Source organism: Gymnoscopelus microlampas, assembly GCF_963454915.1.
Source record: "Gymnoscopelus microlampas genome assembly, chromosome: 3".
Classification (NCBI taxonomy): Eukaryota; Metazoa; Chordata; class Actinopteri; order Myctophiformes; family Myctophidae; genus Gymnoscopelus; species Gymnoscopelus microlampas.
The window spans coordinates 23,344,235-23,364,957 of record NC_139940.1 but is presented as its reverse complement, the minus strand read 5'-3'; the positions used below and the strand labels follow the sequence as shown (position 1 = coordinate 23,364,957).

Genomic DNA, 20,723 nt, shown 5'->3' with positions numbered 1-20,723 from the left:
GACCAAATATTATTCATGACAATAAAGACAGAACATTAAGACAAGAAGAGTGTTACTTTATTCCCTGCTATCACAATTTAATGTTGACAAGGGTGTGTTGTAGCACAATTTGTGCACTTTTGCTTTAGTTGTAGTTCAAAACTGAATCACATGGTAGGGATACAGGAACAGTGGGCACCTGAAAAGTATTTTCGACTGTTTTGGTGGCCGGATTTCCCAGGTGCCTGCTTTGTTTTGCTGCCCAGTTTTCCCGGTGCCCACTCTTCTGAGGTGCCCAGATTTAGCTAGTGCCCACAATGTTTTGGTGCCCACTCTTTTGATTACCCATGGTATTAGCAGGCATTAGACTTACTTTGCTGTGAATCTAAAATTGTTTGTTGTTATTTGGAAATGTCAAGTTCAGTAATGTACTATTTCGTTGTTAGTTTTACACTATTCACAATCTGGGAATCCATTCGGTACAGAAAAAGGAAAAGAATATTTTTTTCCTCATTTGTTTTTGCCTCTGGGGGCACCGCCTCCTTTTTGGTGTAGAAACAGGAGCTTGGTTTGGCACCTCCCCTTTCTTTGTCCACTTCCTAGGTGCTTCTGTGTTTATCCTACAAGTGTTGTAGGCTACAACACTACATGTGTAGGGCAGTGGTGCTGCTGTCTGAGATATTATTCAAAACGGTATAGGCTCTTACTAGCATTTAATGCAGATTCTGGTCCGAGCAAGCTTGCAGTATTTGAACCTAAGGCGGGCTGCTTAGTCCATTATGGCCAATGGCTACAGTGGTTTGTCTTCAAAGTGGGGTCCAGGGACTCTCAGGGTTCCCTGAGGGGGTTCCAAATGTACCTTTACAGATCTGTAACTCTGAGATTGTACAAATGGGTTATGGGGGTCTTTGACAAAGTTGGAGAACCACTGCTGTAGATGCTCTGTATGTTGTAGGCATCTCTCATCTCCCAGCCAGCCCCCTGGACCTGGGACGGCTCGGTATGTAAACAAGAGTACAACTTAGCTCTAGCGTTAGACCAGGGCTATGTACGACAGTATGTCACAGTGAAAACTCCAGGCAATGCTATCGACATCTTGTAGTAAGGCAATGAGAGACAGGAATAACAGTTAATCATTTAAAGTTATAGACTCCAGCAAAAAAAAACATAGCCGCTGTGGTCCTGACGACAGAGCACCTTTGTTTCGTGTGGGTGGGACTGTCACTGAAAAAGTACAGGATGTTCCGACGAAGCAACTTTGGGGCGTGACGGACGTCTGCATCCGGCCAATGGCATTGACGAACGGCCACGCACGTGACAGGAAACACGGTCCTGCCACGTGGTAGGTTTATAAAGCGTCAGGCGGAAGCGTTTAGGCGCCATTTCATTGCAGAGTCGCTCTGCTCAGTTCTTCTCGTCAGTGACACTAAACAACAGTAGGACGTTAAAAACACAATAACAACCCGGACCCGGTCGGTCACCCGCCCCGATGGAAGCGGCCATTAACCCTCATCGTGACAGGTACCAACCGGATAAATAATGTGTCTGAAGAGCCCTCTGTCAATCCGTAGCGGTTGGAACGGGGCTTTTTCTGCAATGAATATGAATAGTGTCTAAAAGCACTCTGACAAACCACGGCTCACTGCAAGCTAGCGTTAACAGTCTAACCCTAGCTTGCAGTGAGCCGTTAGTCTTCATGGCAGACAGAACTGAAGGCTGCCGCAGTCAAACGTCACATATGCGTCAACATTGGGTTAATATTTCTTGGTTTTGTTTTTAGCATGACATGTTGGCAGCAGCTTGCTGCTACCGGCAACAAGGCAAATAAGGACAGCTGTAACTTCGTCCCCCCGGGGCTATGCTCTGCTCTGCCAACCGGTTCATTCATTGCATGGATGCTGTGCTAATGCTGCTTGGATCTCTGCTGTGCATTTTAACAGCACATATTATTGCTGGCTTGCAGATGTTTACTGATGCTAAGGTTACTTTAGCTAATATGCAGGATAGCAACTTACAATAGACGAACGTTTTGTAGCCTAAATCTTGCAGCGTTTTTTATTGGGTTAGCTTTCGGATGTGATTTACATTTTAGCTTAGATCTTCATGTTGTCTTGGGTTGCGATCAAAACAAGTCATGCCTGTGTGATGAATGTGATCAAGGGGTTGCATTGCAGTCTTGTCTATAACTAAAGTTATGCTTTTTCTTAAGCATTTTCCTACAATAATCTCGCTACTGCCGTCACCCTCTGTCAGTGTTTACAAACACGACGAAAAGAAGGCGGGGCATTGAAACCACGCGATGGCCAGCTGATGGGATTTTATTGCGAGGTGTCTAATGAGCTTGCGTGGACAGTCTGGAGGAGTATCTGGACAGATGTGGTCTCTATTCATCATGATGCTTAGGCTTTGTAACGAGGGTTTATAAGGCAGGCATTTCTCTAATGTGATTGTGTGTAACACACAATTTGTTCAGATGAACTCATCAGTTTGTAATCATTCAGGGGTTGGCATACAACAAGATCTCTAAGAGCGATGGACCTACTGTAGCCTTGGATCAAGACAATCATAGATGTATTTAATCGAGTCTGACTTTTACTTTAGTATCTATGATAGTAAAAACAGATAACAAATACATCTATGATAGTCTTGATCTAGGCTACTAATGAACCAAAATGCTTATGATTATGATAAAGGGTAGACTAAGACAAGTCCATATTTATTTAGTCTCTAAGCACCGACAATGTCCATGTTTACCAATTAATAGATGCATTCAATATTGTACATGCACTGTGTGCCACTGTGCCCCGTGGGTGCTCAATCTGGCTGCTGCAGAAATCAGCTCTGGAGCTTTGTCTCCAATTGTGTGTCAGTGGGACAGGTTTGTGTCCTGAGGCTCGGGGTGAGATGTAGCTAAATTCTTCTAAATCTGGACCGTGTGCAGTAATTGGCGGGGAGCGAGTGAAGGGAAGACAGGATGGTGATATTGGAACAAAATGGTAATTTTTTCCCAGACATAGCCTGAGAAAACTAGCAGTGATTGTCAACCGACGGTCTGCAGTGTGTTTTTACATCGGTTATTTGTGATGGCGTTTTCATGTAGAATAGTGAAAATGAAACAACACAGTCAGGCGCATACATACACACAACAAAAAATAAGGAATCTACCAGCTGACGAGGTTGAGAACCGCTGAACATTAGGAGTACTGCAGTATACACTCCCACTTGAATATCTGTACAAAGTTGGACAGCCCTGCAGTGTAGAATAGTAATACTGATAGTTATCAGTGCCATGTGTCCATCTACAATTTAATGAGCTAACATAGGTGCGTGCATTATCAGTGGAAGAAATAAAAGAACCCCATTATTGCTCAGTTTTGAAGTTCTTTCTCAAATCTTTACGTGGCTTTAATCTATTTTTAGGAGCTGAACAACATGTAACATGCGATAACACTCAGTTATCTTTTCTATATACTTAACAATTGATCTGCACAAGATATAGTCCATCAATGTCCGCTGCTGTATTGGTACGTTTTCTTTAACCATGAACATGAAACTGTGATCTCATAGTACCTGCTGCTATTTGTTGTTTTTATACCGTATGCTCTGTCTTTCATTTCTTTAACAATGTCTCTTTAACCATGCACATGATACTGCTGATTTTGTTTGTTTCCACCTGTGCAAAGAAGAATTTCTGCCTTCCATAGTGCCATCTATCCATTGCTTTTTTTTAAACTTTGTATATTGATTTGACTGTCTTGTCTTCCAGTCAATTTAGTTATATTTCTTTCACCTCTAATGTCTGTCCTTATTCTTAATGTTTCCTGTAACTGCAATGTTGAGAGGTTGCACAAAATAATAATAATAATAACTTTTACACCATCGAATCGTGTGATGCGACAATAAGGTTGATGATGAATGATGATGATAATGATGATTCAATACAGAGCTCAGTCCAAAGAGTGTTACTACAGTACATTCAAGTTTAGCATTTGACTAACAAGGAACCATGGAGGCTGCCGTGACTGTGCCAAAAGTAGCAGCCAATTGATAGAATCCTGGTTGCCTAGGCGACGGAGAAGGCAGAGGCATATTTTCATTGAACATACAGTATCGTCGCTGTCGGGCAGAAACCTTGTATATTCAAAACTGTTACTTTTCAGGAAATGGGGGAAAAAATAACCTGTGTGCAAATGGATAAAATGTAGTTATTTAGTCACACGCTCCTTATGCTTTTCATTGGTTGCTTAAATATAAACACACACACACACACACACACACACACACACACACACACACACACACACATGCTTAACCACTTTCACTTTCTTAAAAAACAGTGAAGACGCTTGATGAAGATCCAGAGAAACTGAAACGTCAGTGTTTGAATAAACTTGATGCTGCTGAGCAAGAGCATTGTGAAGGATTTTTCTTCATTATTTATTTGATACTATCCAATGCACCTACATCTGAGCTAAGTGGATGTGCGAATATTTCCTTTGCATAAAAAGAAAGCAAGAGATCTACAAGCTGAGAACACATACTTTTGCGTGACACACTTGTACGACGAAGTAGGGCATTCATTTAAGAAAAAACATAGAGTTGAAATATGCAGATACAAGGTTTCTGCCCAACAGTGACAATATGTTGACGTTACCTGAATCCTGAGCGAATTGTGTGCAGCTCACCTTTGATGTCAGCAGCATATCTCTCTCCCATTAAATTTCGTGTATACAGAACACTGTATTGCTTAACACGTTTATTTTATGTAGCCTAACACACAAAATGGCATTGGTCTCGTCGGTCATTCTAATACTTTGTAACCGTAGGGATGAACTGATCCATGAATGGCATTAATGTAATGATGAATGAAAAGGTTGTTACAAAAGTTTTAAACAGTGCCAAAAGGCTACTTTGTAATAGCTGGGGTGTACAATACAGGCACATACTGATGTTTTTATTATGGCATGTGAAATGTGATGTTTAGATGTAGGGTTGTCATGTCACTGAAACATGAAACATTTGATGCAGTACCAGCAAAGCTTCTCCATCATTAGGAGGGTTTCAGTCATAATGCATTCTGGAGAGGGTGTTTTGGAGTGGACACAATTGTAGATTTGCAGTAAATATATTTGAGGGGAAGCAGGGGCATGGGTCTGACTCTGCACTCTGCACAGAGGATGTATGTGTGAGAATGCTAGTGTCGCTTGTTGACTGATCTACAATCATACCTCTGCTTCTGTTCCAGCTGAAATGTCTTACAGTACCTCATTCTAAAATCCTGTATGTGTGCTCTCCTTCTCCACCCTTCCAGCTCACTGGTGGGGCTGTCCATGATGGAGCATCATGGTGGCTCGGGGCCGGGGAAGCGCATCCGCAAGCCCTCCCTGCTGTATGAGGACTTTGAGAGCCCTTCACTGCCCCACACAACACCTCAGGGACCCCCGACCGCACCACATCCACCAGTGAGGGATCCCAGCCGGCAGAGCCGCATGACTAACCAGCTGCAATACCTTCAGAAGGCCCTGATGAAGTCCCTGTGGAGGCACCACTTTGCCTGGCCCTTTCACGAGCCAGTAGATGCCTACAGGCTAAGCCTGCCTGTAAGTATTATTGTATTTTATTATTATTATTGTAAAAGCCCATCACTTACTTATAAGCCCACCTGTCCACCTACTCCTCCCATCTCTCTTTCCATTGTAGATTTTGTTGTAACATTTGAAATGGCTGAGTGAAAGGCATGACCTTTAAAGGGCAAGAAGACTTTGGTAGAGGTTTGGTTTGTGTAGTTACCTGGCCATGATGTAACTTCAAAGGTGGGCAAGAAATAAAAAAAAATTGCTCCATTAGCAATTACTAGAATTTGCTAAATATGCTCCTCATTGACCTACATTGTACGTTGAAACGGCTCTTAAAGTCACACTTTTAGCCCGTAACTGAACGCAAACAAAACTTAGTCTGACAGTATAGCACATCAAAGAACCCAGTGCTGTTTGTTTTTTAAATAAAAATGTCAGCTTCCTGTTGATTTTGTTATTTTTATTAGTAAGAAAATCCAGACTGGATAGTAAAATCTGTAGGACTTTGTCATTTGTAAATATTTGGTGCCTCCCATTGTCTCCTCAGGATTATCACAAGATCATCAAACAGCCCATGGACATGGGGACCATCAAGAAGCGTATGGAGAACAACTACTACCGCAGCGCCAGTGAGTGCATGCAGGACTTCAACACCATGTTCACCAACTGCTACATCTACAACAAGGTAGGCATAACCATTCAATCCGGGAACGCATCTGTGTCATTTTAGATTTCTTTGGCTATTCAAAAATAGCTATATACAAGCTCATTGCGCTACATAGCTTGTAGATCTGCTATTTTAGAAAAATCGTGAAAGTCTTTGCTTTAAAAAAATATATATATATATGTATTACATTTTCACGAAAATAGCCAAATAAATATTAAAATTACACAAATGCTTTCCCGGTCTTAATGGATTAAGGCAGACAGTGGATTCCAACCTTTTCTGGAGCAGGGCCCACTTGAAAACCTCAAAAGCGTTCAGATGGGTGGGCCGCGTGTATTTCCAGAGCATGTTTATTCTTTATGATCAATCAGTTGATTGTGTTTCGGCTTGGTGGCTTGGATACAATAAAAACATACAAAGAGGCTATTCTGAGCTTTTATAAAACAGCTTGAGGACACTTGGAGGAATATTTGTTTTGTCTTATTGCCATTGCACTGATATGCATTTATGGCTCATCAAGCCTACAGATGATATTGTGCTGATGGCCCAGTCTCTTGAGAAGATCTTCCTCCAGAAGGTAGCTCAGATGCCCCAGGAAGAGATAGAGCTACCTCCTCCGGCCTCGCGGAACAAAGCTGGCCGGGGCAAAGGTCGCAAGTCTAATGGTGAGCCTGTGAAAACATGTTATGCTAATTTTAGCAAAGAGATAGACATTAAATGAATCTTTTTGCACTATTTGAAGAACTATTGCTTTTGGTTGAGAATACAAGTCTGCAGTGACGATGGTACATTATATGTGTTAACAGTTTAGGTAATTGCGCATAGTCTTTTTTAGCCTAATTGTATTTCTCCAATAAATCCTCTCTCTCAGCATCGAGGGCTCATCAGGTCCCAGCAGTGTCCCAGTCGGCATACTCCCCTTCCTCCTCGGACACAGGAGAATCCATGCTGACCAACTCACCCCAAACTGTACTGCCCAAAAGCCTGCCCCCTGCCAACATCATGTCCATGCCCCCCACACAGCCAACTACCAAGGTATCAACCACAAACCCAGCTGTGTTGGTTTAGAGCTTTATGTAAATCCAAATATGTTTCCTGAAATTACAACCTGCAACGCATCAGTAAATTGAAAAACAAAACAAAACCAAAACACACTGGTTTCTTCACTTTTGTTCTCTCTGGCACTAAGGTTATTAAAATGTAATAGCCTTAATGCCAGAGAGAACAAAAGTGAAGAAACCATTTAATGTTAAAGGAGTCATATTGTATACATTTCCCTAGTGTTTATCAAACATTGTAAGAAAAATCTATTTCGGTTTTAATTGTTTCACACCCACTCTCTCCCCATGGAGGAAACAGTTTGGTGCGTTGCTGTAGAAATCATATTTGTAGGTAGCACATTATTAACATAATGATCTATATATCATAGTGTGTATATATATATATATATATATATATATATATATATATATATATATATAACAAAACAGGAGGTTAAATGTTTAGTACATTTTCACGTTTTTTACCAACTACGGTATTGATAGCTAAATGTGACAGTTTCATGGTGTCAGATTTTAGAGAAGTTAACACATTGAGTGCCAGGGGTTTTTCAAAACAGGGTACCATTTTTGGACCTTTTTCAAGTAGTCACAAAACATTTTCAGTGATCACCGTCCTCACGGTGATACCCTCATTACACACATAGAGGTCTCGTACAATCCGGGGAAAAAGATTAAAAACATTCGGTAATCCGTTCCATAGTTGCAGCCAGTTGAAAATAGTCGAAAATACATCGTAAAAACAAAAAGTACACAGGAGCCGAGATACAGGCTTTTGAAGTCATAACTTAACCAGGAAGTGGATTGGAGTCTAAATCTTCGTAAAATGATATCTCCTGGTGCTGTGAAAAAAAATAAAAATGGATTTTTATTTTTTTTTCATATCTTTTCCCAAAAACGGCCATAACCGTTTTTGGCACACCTTGTTTGGATTATGAAAAACGGTCCGGACCGTTTTTGGCACTCAATGTGTTAAAACATCTGTGTTTCACGGTCGAAATGTTGCATTGTGACTACATTTTGGGAGTGCAATACAGTGTGCAGATATTTTAAGTTCTTTATGATCTCTGCCTTGTTGTCCAGCACCTGGCCTAAAGCAGATACAAGATGTGCACACAATCTCCACATTGATGGTGTCAGAGATTTACCCATCTTGTGCTACTGCACTTACTTATGGAGGGGCTGGAAAAATCAGTTTTTTACAGTATGACACCTTTAACATCTAAAGACTTTTTGCCTATCCGGTGTTTATATTATAACTATGTTTAATATCCAACCTTTCAATTCTCTGCAGAAGAAAGGCGTAAAGCGGAAGGCAGACACCACCACTCCCTCTACCATGGGCATGTCCGTGGGCACGTCTGTGGGCATGTCCGTGGGCATGTCCGGTGGGGCCCGCATGGTGGGCTTGGGGAAGGGAGGCCACGGGGGCCAGGTCCATGACTCCTCACCACTCACCCTCTCCTCCTTGGGTGGTATGAGCATGGAAACCCCCCCTGGTATGGGAATGGTCAGGGGCCCTGCGGGTCCTGTCCTGCTCCAGCCCATGATGGCTGGCGCCGGACGTAGAGTGGGTAGTGGACGGCCAATCAAACCCCCTAAAAAGGACTTGCCAGATTCTGTTCAGATGCAGCCGTCACGGAGGGGCAAACTGAGCCCACCGTTGAGGTACTGCAGTGGGCTGCTGAAGGACATGTTGTCAAAAAAGCATGCTGCATATGGCTGGCCTTTCTATAAGCCTGTGGATGCGACTGCACTGGGACTTCATGACTACCACGATATCATCAAGTACCCTATGGACATCAGCACCATCAAGGTAACATCTGGTGGAAACGTGAATCATAGAAAACCCTGTATGTAATACTGGCTCATAGCCATGTTAATCGCAAACCGGTAATCCACCATTTAGAAACGGCTCATGTCCTGGAATTTGTCTTGCCTTCCTTGATCCCTCTCTGTGTGTGTGTGTGTGTGTGTGTGTGTGTGTGTGTGTGTAATAACATTGGTAGTTCTAGGTGTGGACAGCCCTTTAACCACTTAAAAAACCCTCACCATATCTCTTAGCTGAAAATAGTCAACTTACAAGCGCACAACGTCACGTTTTGAGCTTGTAGACCTGCTAGTTTTGCCAAATGTTTGCCCCAGAATAGGGATGCTAGGATTCATGTGGTTTATCTGTCTAAAGTGTGCTGCTGTTGAGTTCTAACTATTGTTCCTCTCTCTGCTGTAATCAGAGGAAGATGGACTGTCGAGAATACAGGGACGCACAGCAGTTCGCCGGTGACATTAGACTCATGTTTTCCAACTGTTACAAATACAACCCACCTGACCATGATGTTGTGGGCATGGCACGGAAGCTGCAGGTTAGATCAGCCATCATAGCCATACATCAGCTTTAGTTCTTTTATTTATTTCTTCCTAATGTGCCATCGATTTTGTACTTCATTGTTACAGTGATAACTTGAGTTAAACTGATTATTTGTACGTGCAAGAATTTCAGAGGACACTATTGGGCTTTTGCACGTCATCCACCTTTGTTTACCAAGCCTCTGTAATATATATGATGTATAAAAGAAGAATGACAGATGTTTGTCAGGAATGTATTTATCCTCTCTTTGTCCTTTGTCTTTCATTACCTCCACCTCCTTCCCTTGGTCCTCTAGGACGTATTCGAATTCCGTTTCGCGAAAATGCCAGATGAGCCCCACATGGATCATCCAGCTATGTCTATGGCTCACCCCTCATCCTCCTCCTCTTCTTCCTCCTCCTCATCTTCCTCGTCGTCCTCCTCCTCTGAGAGTGAGCCCAGCAGTGAGAGTGAGGGGAGCGAGAGCAGCCCCAGCTCAGATAGCGAGGAGGAGCGAGCCCATCGCCTAGCTGAATTGCAGGACCAGGTCTGCACACAGGTAAGTCCTCCTGTACACGTTGTACCTGCTGTTAGAGTACCCAGTGGGGTACCCACGGGCACCGGCCTACTCTGGAACGGAGCCGTTTATGCAATACCTGTTGAACTTGTAGTACTTGTTTTCTCAGAGGACCCAGTGTGGTACCTACTAGAATATGACAGATCGGCAAAATATGGAAATGCCAATGGAGTTCCATTGTACACGCTACCACTTATATCGTTGCAGCGGCACAAAATAATGTGATGAAAAGCTTGGCCAGTCCGTGAAGCCAATGAGTCGGGTTGGCCAATCAGGGAAGTCGACACCTACAGCCCCCTCGGGTCATCTGTGGCAGCGGCACACACGGCAATTTTGTTGTCAATCGGTCAGACACAGTACCCTAGTTATGCCCAGGACAGTCGCAGAGAGATTTTGTGCATTTATAGATATGGATAGATGACATTAAAAAAGGCGCTTTTTTTTGTATATGTTTCTTTATTGAGGTTCTGATAGTTTTAACATTGTTGTAGCATACAATTTGTGTGGAACCACCCTTTTTCTTTTTTACACGACGAAAATAGCAGGCACCACAACAAAAAGTACACCACTGGTTTGACATGATTGCATATTCCAGGTTACCAGAGACCTTTTTTACATTTTTACATTATAGGAAAAAAAGGGCACTGTTGATTGCAAAAGCCTTCTGGTTTAGTTGAGACATTTGCTTTTAAGAATGAATATTATTATTTTCCCTTAATTTCCATCCTCACAGCTCAGAGCCGTGCACGAGCAGCTGGCTGCACTCTCTCAGCCCATCGTCAAGCCCAAGAAGAAGAAGGAGAAGAAAGACAAGAAGGAGAAGAAAAAGAAGAAGAAGCCGGACAAGCGCAGCGGCAGCAGCAGCCGAGCGGGCCGAGGTAGAGCTGACTCAGAGGAGTGGAAGTTACCAACAGGCAAGCCGATGAAGAGCAAGTCGGCCCGAGGAGGAGGAGGCGGAGGCAGCAGCAGCACACAAGGCAAGAAAGGCCCCGGCAAGAAGAGTAACAAGAATAGCAAGTGAGTAGCTACGTAGTTACACACAACTATCGTAAAGAAAATGTATTTGTCTGCCTGTTGACCCATTTAGACCGGGAAAGAATCTGTGTAATTTTTAGATTTCTTTGGGCTATTAAAAAATAGCAGATATACAAGCTCGTAGCACGCTACGAGCTTGTATATCTGCTATTTTTGAAACATCGTGAACATTTGTTTAACTCTTTCAATATGTTCTTTTTTTAAAGCAAACATTTGCAACTCAAATCTTTGATCTGGGGATTCTACAAATGTCTTCATAGAAGCAAAGGAACCCAAAGTTCTGCTTGTGGTTAGGCAGACTGTAAGGAAAAACAATACTGAGGCACTCCATCTTCAGGTGAAAAAAATATATAGATTTATTGCCAGACCCAAGGGGTCGGGCTTACATGAGGCTTTGTATCTGTTTTCTCCATACATGGTATGTCACTTTGTCCCCCGGCCCCAGCCAAAAAAGTCTGTCCCCCTTTCGTCATAGAAGGGACATAGAAGGAACACACGTCATGCGAAGCCCGGCCATTCAGATTTCAACCACTAGGGGTCTGGCAGTACCAGGTCTCCTGGTTCTAGTTTTAAGAGATGAGCAAGGCAACAGCTGACTGATGCGTTTTGACACTTGGGTCTTCAACCAAGTTTTTTTTTCCCTACAGCCTGCCTCACCACAAGTGGAACATTTGGTTCCTTTGCTTATAAAAAATATTAATAGCATTAGAAAATATGGTTTTGTTTTTAATATAATGTTCATAATATTACAATATTGACAGTACAATAATGGTATTTGCACTCATATGTTATATTATTCAACATGTTCTCCCTTAGTCTGTCCATCAACCCCTAAACTCAAGTCACTTTTTCAATATAGACTGATACACTTTTTACTGACTCATTTTGTAGAATAGACCCAACACTCCCGGAGATTCTCTGTCGTCCTGACCACACGTTTTCTTTTCTCGGAGCCAGGCCCACAAAGAAGGCGTTCTTTGCCCCGCCGCCCCCAACCATGCTGCCCCATTATGACTCTGAGGAAGAGGAGGAGATTGTGCCCATGTCGTATGATGAGAAGCGCCAACTGAGCCTGGACATAAACAAGCTGCCGGGAGAGAAACTTGGCCGTGTAGTTCATATCATCCAGGCCAGGGAGCCCTCATTGAGGGACACCAACCCAGAGGAAATCGAGATCGACTTTGAGACGCTCAAGCCCTCAACTCTGAAGGAGCTGGAGCGCTATGTCATGACCTGTCTGAGGAAGAAGCCCCGCAAGCCTTATGGTGAGCTAGAGAGCTGAGCCCATTATGTATTTTGTAAGCTTAACCACTTAAACCTGATATACTTCGTTGACCGGGGTCCCCCAGAGGTCTATACTAGGCCCCCTTCTTTTTTCCCCTCTATACCAAATGTCTTCTCCGGAAATTGATGATCTACAAGTTCACAACGTATCTCATAATTTTAGCAAATGTCCACCACTTTTCACAGAATGTTCACCTATTATGACTTGCCCAGAATAGCTATGCTAGGGTTCATGACTGTGTGTGTGTGTGTATATATATATATATATATATATATATATATATATATACACACACACACACACACACACACACACACACACACACACACACACACACACACACACACACACACACACACACACACACACACACACACACACACACACACACACACACACACACACACACACACACACACACACAAACACGTACAGAGCTCTGCTGTGGAAAACCCCCAAGTTTCCTGAGAACCTTGTGCTTTATTTTTGCTCTCCGCAGCAAAAAGAGCAGGCGGTGGCAAGTCAAAAGAGGAGCTGACACTTGAGAAGAGGAGGGAGCTGGAGAAGAGGCTGCAGGATGTCAGTGGACAGCTAAACTCTGCCAAGAAACCCCCTAAACCCAAAGGTGAGCTCACGCAACACATCATATGAGAAGATCATTATCGATACTTGGCATCAATGTATCGGGATAGTATGCTGTATTTTAATCTAAAATGGCACGGATGCTTTCCTGGTTTTAATGGGTTAAGAAAAATCTTCTCACATTGTCAATGTTACAATGTTTGTGCATGTTACAAATGTAATCATGTAGGAATAGTTTAGAGTACATTTTCGATTATTGGCTAAATTTATTTGAAAGTGTCAGTTACAAACTTTTTTTTACGAGAGGCCAACAGATAATTTTAAACGCCGAACAGGTAATGTTGTTTACAATGAATGACTAAGCACTCTGTGGTATCCGGGCCATCATCAATTTCACCTTCAAATTCCAGGTAATATGTCAGTGTCAGCTCTTACCTGCTTGAAACATTCAGCAAACTATGTCTGTGCAGCTCACCCCAGCAAACTCGCCCAAGCTCAGTGAAAACTAATACAAGAACACATATCATGAATATACTTTCGTTTAGATTAGACTTACCATAGCATTGCAATTATAACTGTAGAAGTACAGTATGAACAACTAGCAACTTCCTCCACATGTGATGTCATAATTCTTCTCCTCCATTCTGCTACCCTTACAGCTTTTCAGTGGTTATGACAAGCATTTATAAATTAAAGTCATTTCCATAAAAATAAAAAAGATTCCCCGAAGGAACTGATAATGGGGTTTTTTCCCCATATCTCAAGGTGTCCATTATTAATGTTGGCAATGTTTTGTAAACATGTCAAACCCTCGCTTTCCGCTTCCTCACACATATTGTGATCAATAAACGATGCATACTCTGCATTTATCCTCAACCCCACATTCGTTATGCTCTCAGTTCTCTCCACCTTGTGAATTCTGCTCCGATGTTTATTCTAGTTTACATTGAGCTCTATGGAACTCTTTTATCTTCTTCTATAGCATTAGGCTCCACCACGGTTGTTTGTCCACATTTCACATCGGTGAAGTGGCATCTATCTAGATTGCCACGGTCAATGTTGATTAGTTCATGACATGAATTTGTTTATTTCTTTGATTGGATCACAAATGAATCCCTGGTTTTAAAATGCAGACAATGAGGATATAAACAGTGCATAGTTCTGGATTTATCTCACGGAAGATCTTTCTATGATCGCTACCAATTAAGCATGACTGCTCCATGTAAGGGTCAGATGATTCATAGTTGTTGACATCATTAAAGGAGCACTTTACGTTTTTGACCTTCTCTTCATGTAATTGGTCCTCAATAATGCTCAGTGTAAAGTCTAATTTATGCTCTGTCGTATACCGGTGTCATTCGCCTAAAATAGCTGACCTACACGCTCGCAACTCGTCACAGATGCATCGCATTGTGATGTCGTAGGTCTGCTGTTTTCGGAGCACGATACGTCATACAATGGAGTATAAATCACCCTTAAGATGGCCCAAATTCCGTCTACTTACTCTGTGTCTCATTGGTGGGCTGTGGATGGACAGTTCAGAAACCTGCCTACCAATGACAAACGATGGGGATTCCAAGTTAATAGAAACTACTGCAAAAGCAAGTTTGAATTGTGGTTTGAAATGACCACACCTGACTACTGATGATGAGACACAGGGCGAGTAGACAGAAATGGTGCCATCTTATTTACTGGGCATTAGTGAGGACCGATTATATGAAGCTAGGTTGAAAAATGGCTGAAGTGGTCCTTTTAACCCATTAAGACCTGGAACTGTGGCATTTTTAGATTTGAGCTAAAGCATTATTTTACCCTTTGGGCTATTCAAAAATAGCAGATATACAAGCTCATAGCGCGGCACCGAGTGCCGTGCTACGAGCTTGTAGATCTGCTATTTTTTAAAATGTGTGCAAATCTTTGAATATATATATATTTTTTTTAAAGCGAACATTTTTAACTCAAATCTTTGCTTCTGGGGGTCCCTGGAACAAAATATTTTGATGGGGGTCCGCGGCCAAATACATATAATTTTGGGGGTCCTTGACATCAAAAAGATAGAGCACCACTGATATAGAAACATACGTTTTTCAGAATATTGTTGAGATTTTGGAGACATGTAGAATCGGCTTCAGGTCTCAATGGGTTAATATTACTATTATGAGGTGTATTTAAATTCCAACCACTCTTTTCCCCTTAGTGGAGAAGCCTAGCGGCGTGGAGCCTCATGTCCAACCCTCACGACTCAGTGGAAGCAGCTCCAGCTCGGACTCTTCCTCCTCGTCCTCCTCCTCTTCCTCCACCAGTGACTCAGACTCAGGTTGAGAACCTTGCCACTGGTAACGAGTGGAAACACTTGCAGGCCCTCTGTAGAACTCAGGGACATGGGCTGGCCCAGGACACATAGTGCACCCTGAAATAGTAGTGAGGGCATGTGAGCACCCCTGTCGGATACCACAGCGTGAACACTCCGAGAGCAACTAAGAAGACAGTAAGGTTTATTTTGGGGAAGTGACTAAAATCACAGAAGGTTACTATGGATAATCATAGAATCCAAAACACTAAATGCCTTGGTTTTCCCTCTCTCCCCTTGTGTAAATATTTGTACACATTTATCTATATTTCTTTTATAAAGAATTTGAGGTATCTCTTTACGTTTCAGTGGCCCCATTTCAGTGTATTAACCTATGGGAAAATATCGTAGGTACATGGTAATGCTGTGCAAATCCTTAACAACACGATGTCACTATAAACCGTTATTTTTGTACTCTTTGTAGTTACATTGCTTTGTTACACAACTAAAATAATATAATTTGCACAGTATTGTGTACTTTAAAGTTTTCTTTTTCTTTTTTTACAATCAATGCACATCGCGAAATAGGGCCATTGTATAGTAAAGTGTTAACTTAATTTCATGGTGGTTCCCTAAAAAGGGAGACAAAGTTTTGAAAAAAAGACCAATGCCCGAGCTTCAGTCTTAAAGATGTAGATAGTTAACAATTTCAACTATATTGTGGAAGAATGTTGTAAGCAATTTGGTATTACCCTCTCTGGTGACCAAAGGTTCCCAATTGCTTATTGTCCATCTGATTTACATTTGCAAAATAGCTATCAATCAGCAAAGAAAAGCAAGGCTTAAGGGTGCATTTGGTGTTTGACACGTCAGTCAAAATCTGTAATTTAATTGGAGCTAGAGTTGTTTTGCTCTGTCGCATTTGCATCCATTATTCTAACCGCTAATTATCAGACCTGCTTGACATAGAACTACAGTATATGCTACAATTTGGTATAAAGCTTGCAAAACCTTTGATTTTCCATTATTCATGTGTTTGTTTGTTTTGTTGAAGATAAGCACTTATAAGCCTACACAGCTTAGGCTACCATGAACAATTGTTAGTTTGATGATTGGGATATTAAAAGACCCATCTCTGGTGTTTTACAAAGTTTTCAATGAACAGATGGTATTTGTTTATAGTTTAATCCTGCTTGGCTAAAGTATGTTGCCAGGTATTGGGATTGTAAACATGTTTCATTTGTGAAGAATGGATCTATTCAATTAAAAAATGTAAAAATTGTGTAGATGGACCTTAACAACCGGAGTCAGTGTAATTCACGACGTATTTTTCAAATACATTTTTGGGGGACATGTGGCCCTTAAACGTCCACCTGCCATATTGAGAGTGCATGGTCTTAAAATACACTAAACTAAGCACTACGTTAAGTATTTTGGTCATTACTTGAAGTTCCTTTGTTGCATTGTTATTAAACTTTGTTGTAAATCTCATACCAAACAGTATCTTAGATGTCTGGCAATGTCTCTGTGAACATTGAACATTAAGAATCTGAATGTGTCAAGTAGGTTAACTTAAGCTATTTATACAGACTGGGTGTTTAAAATAGTCTACTGTTTCTTGGGAATTTAAACTTTTTGTTTTCACTTCCTTGAAACGAGCTACAATGTTCACACAGAAATATAGGAGTTGAAGCGGCACAGACTTGTTGTGTATTTCAGTTGCACAGGCTGTTTCTGTATTTCACAGTTGCACAGGCTGTTTCTGCCTGTCTTCATTTTCCTGTTTGTTTACCTTTTTTGATACTATGTTGTATCATTTCCTGTTTTGAGACCCATACATAATGCTGTCAGTTGAGAACATTGCTAGCCTCTGGTCAACTGGATTGCAGCCTTACAGAAGCATATTGTACCTTTCATTTGACTGTATATATTAAAACTGTCTCTCCTATTCAAACACTTGTTTATATATCTGTGATGTTGCAAACATTTATATTATCTTGTGTAATGGCAATATGTTACTGTTTGCTTTTATACTGAATTTGAATGGGGATTTGTAGTAGCTAGATGGTTTCTGAATCATTTCAGATTAGGAATCGGTACTATTTTTTTTTTTTCATTGCTTTTATTTATTACAAGGAAAATTGCCATCAAAAATATATATTGGACTATGACTTGAGACGCAAACTTTTAGTTCAGGGTAGTGGAAAACAAAGCAAACTTTAACTTTTCAAATGTTTTATTTCCAGGCCAAGAATTCATCAAGTTAAGCAAAGAATAAATCTGGACATGTTGCAGTCATGACAGTTGTACAGTAGGTGGCAGCAGGTCGTCATGGAGGAACTGGTGAGATATTGTTGAGGGTAGTGATTCCTCTTGTTCTGATTTATTTTTATTCTTGTCAGATCGGCAGTTCATGTGCCTGATTGTATGGGGAAAGAAGCTTCAAGTCATTTCCGTTCTGGTATGCATCTTGTTTGGAAGGCAAGACTTTCTCAGAAAAGAGGTAGGCTACTGTTAACAACATGGCATAATATAGTGGACAGTATCTCCTTGAATCAGTGACAGTAGGGAAGAATATACTTGCACACAGCATGAGCTTTTCACGTGATTGCCATTTAAAATTGAAATCACTAGAATAAGTATAATTTCATACTGCGACCAAAATTAAAAGTGAAATCTTCCTAAATATACGCTTCTCCCTCCACCTGCGTTGTCTTCACTACCTTTTCTGGTTGCTGACCCCTTCCTGCACACTTATATCAGCCAACACAGGACATCTGTCCCTCCCTTCCCTACAACACAACATGGACAATGATGACAAGTGTCCTAGACTCTTCTCCTCTTCTCTGGAATAACCTCCCCCCTGGTCAGGCCTGAAAATTAGCACTCCTCACTTCCTTGTATCACTTGTTCTTGTTGATTATTTTTTGATGTACTCTAGTTAAGCTGTGCTGAAAGAATCTCCAGATGTAAATTGGATAAATACATTACGTGTGTTATTTAGATACAGTAGACAGTGTTTGCTCAACTACAAATGCTAATGTTATTTAGATAGCATGTGGTTTAGACAGATTCTCAGTCAGATTTCAGTTTAGATACTAGATTTTACCTAATACCCTGTTATTTTGTAGCACTTTATTGATTCTTTGCACTCTATTTACTTGACCATTTACCCTGATCCCTGTCATTTGTTGGTTCATGGTTCATGCCAAGGTGATGCATTTATTGAAGATGAAGTTGCTACCTGTTTTTAAATGGATGATCCAGTGTGGGATAGCAGAGGTTGGTCACTTAGTCAACCAAGACTTCCAATTTTCATCTGTTTTATTGCAACACTGTTCCAGTCTCTATCCATAATGAGATCAAAGGACTGTGTGTAGATCAACAAGATATTCAACCGCTGGGCCCCTATAGGCTGGGGGGTGGGTGTAATTCAATGTATTCCTCTATTTCTGTAATCCACAGGCAAACACTTGCTGCACTTGTTGACCTGCCAAAAGATCGTGACTGGAGATGGTGAATACAATGTGGAAATTGATCAGAATCAGCTCTTCTATGTTCACACAAAAGGCTGCTGATGTTTGCTTGGCAGTGGACCCCATGCCCCATACTTCCTCTTGAGATGTATGTATTATCCCTTGGCACCTGTGTGTATAATGTCCTCTGCGTTATTATAGGAGAGACAAGCCCCCAAGAATCTTTTGGTATATAGAAATACTTCAAAACTGCACTTGATTTTTTTCAAGGTGATTTACATAATATTACCTAGTGAAATAGGTTTTCAGCAAGTGCATTGATAGACAGAATAGGATGAAAAGAAGGGTCAAGAAAGGCCTTTTTTTTTATTGTTGGAATAATTGGATTTTCAATGGATAATTACTTTCTTCTATATTATGTTTATCAAGTAATCACTACATGAAATGGATTCTGATTGGTACTGTTTCAGGAGGGTATCATTATCAGATAAGTGATTGTGAATATGAGGACACCACCACCAATATGTTCTACTTTGTCATAAATGTGTTCAACCACAAGCTGAACAATACAGACACCAGGATTGGGAAGTTTGTCGGTTTCGGGGGAAATAGCATAAGAAATGCTGCCCACTACAATAGCCAGGCATTAAAAATGTCTGCAAGGAAAGCTGGAGTGGAGAGTCTTTGCCGATACAGTGCAAGGTTCTACAGTAGGAGTATGCATGCTGGTTTGGATTCGGCAAGGTACATTTACCCTCTTATGCTTTGCTGAGCAGATGTGAATCAAGATATTGGGCGAGCGATTGTTTCTTGGCTAAATGTGTTTCTTTGCCTCCGCTTTATCTTCAATAGTCACAACTGTATTTAGTGTGTGTGTGTGTGTGTGTGTGTGTGTGTGTGTGTGTGTGTGTGTGTGTGTGTGTGTGTGTGTGTGTGTGTGTGTGTGTGTGTGTGTGTGTGTGTGTGTGTGTGTGTGTGTGTGTGTGTGTGTGTGTGTGTGTGTGTGTGTGTGTGTGTGTGTGTGTGTGTGTGTGTGTGTGTGTGTGTGCGTGCGTGCGTGTATGTGTTGGAAATACTTTTATGTTCTGCTCGTCGTGAATTACACTGACTCCGGTTGTTAAGGTCCATCTACCCAAGCCTACTGCGTATGGGGACTGGTCCATCACGCAATGCAGTATTATGGGCTTCTATCCACAACAGCTGAATGTCAGTTGGCTGAGGAGTGGGGTGGATTCCTCCACCTATGTCTCCTCCAGACTCGTGACTGGAGCTACCAGCTCCACTCCTACTAGGAAATAGTGCCCAGGAGAGGGGAGAGAACTAGCTGCAGGGTGGAACGCAGCAGCAGTAATTCATACTTTTGTTGTATGGTGTTGCGCCATGAATATAACAGATTTTCAAGTTAAAATGTGCCAGAATTTGAAGTATAAATCAGGCTTTTTAGAAGGATAGGAAGGAGAAGGCCTTCTCTACACTTGTTTGCTCTACTCCGAAATTTCAAATAATACTTAAAAAAAACCTGAAAGACAAAGAAATGTATGTGAATGAATAAAAAGGTATGGATAAATGTATGGTCACACTGTGACTGAAATGTGAAGATAGTTCTGAAGGCTGGTGTCGTCTCAAGACATATGAACTAATATTAATTATAAAAGTGCTTAAAAATAGCAGAAGAGGCTGTGCCATGTTGTTGTTCAGATACCTCAGGACTGGATGCCAAGTTCCTGAATAGAGAAATAGGACTCAGCTCCCTTGTAATTGGCTTGGCTGTTGCTGGGGCAACTTACTATTGTTGGAAACAAAGGTATTTTGACAGTATTTCAACCATGTGAAATATTCAATTTTATATTC

The 20,723-nt window shown here is 41.4% G+C and overlaps 1 protein-coding gene across 2 annotated transcripts; it reads left to right on the top strand.

The window, feature by feature from the left end:
* Positions 1-1,371: 1,371 nt before the first annotated feature.
* On the top strand, positions 1,372-17,350 carry brd2b (bromodomain containing 2b). Of its 2 annotated transcripts, XM_084052834.1 has the most exons (12): positions 1,372-1,500; positions 5,291-5,579; positions 6,103-6,240; positions 6,743-6,887; positions 7,094-7,257; positions 8,575-9,096; positions 9,515-9,643; positions 9,944-10,186; positions 10,938-11,221; positions 12,197-12,504; positions 13,024-13,149; positions 15,304-17,350. In XM_084052834.1, exons 1-12 carry the CDS (start codon positions 1,469-1,471, stop codon positions 15,426-15,428), a joined length of 2,505 nt encoding a protein of 834 aa, XP_083908960.1. In that variant the 5' UTR covers positions 1,372-1,468; the 3' UTR covers positions 15,429-17,350. The 2 variants fall into 2 exon arrangements, with proteins under 2 accessions (XP_083908960.1, XP_083908961.1); XM_084052835.1 differs by lacking the exon at positions 9,515-9,643.
* Positions 17,351-20,723: the final 3,373 nt, after the last annotated feature.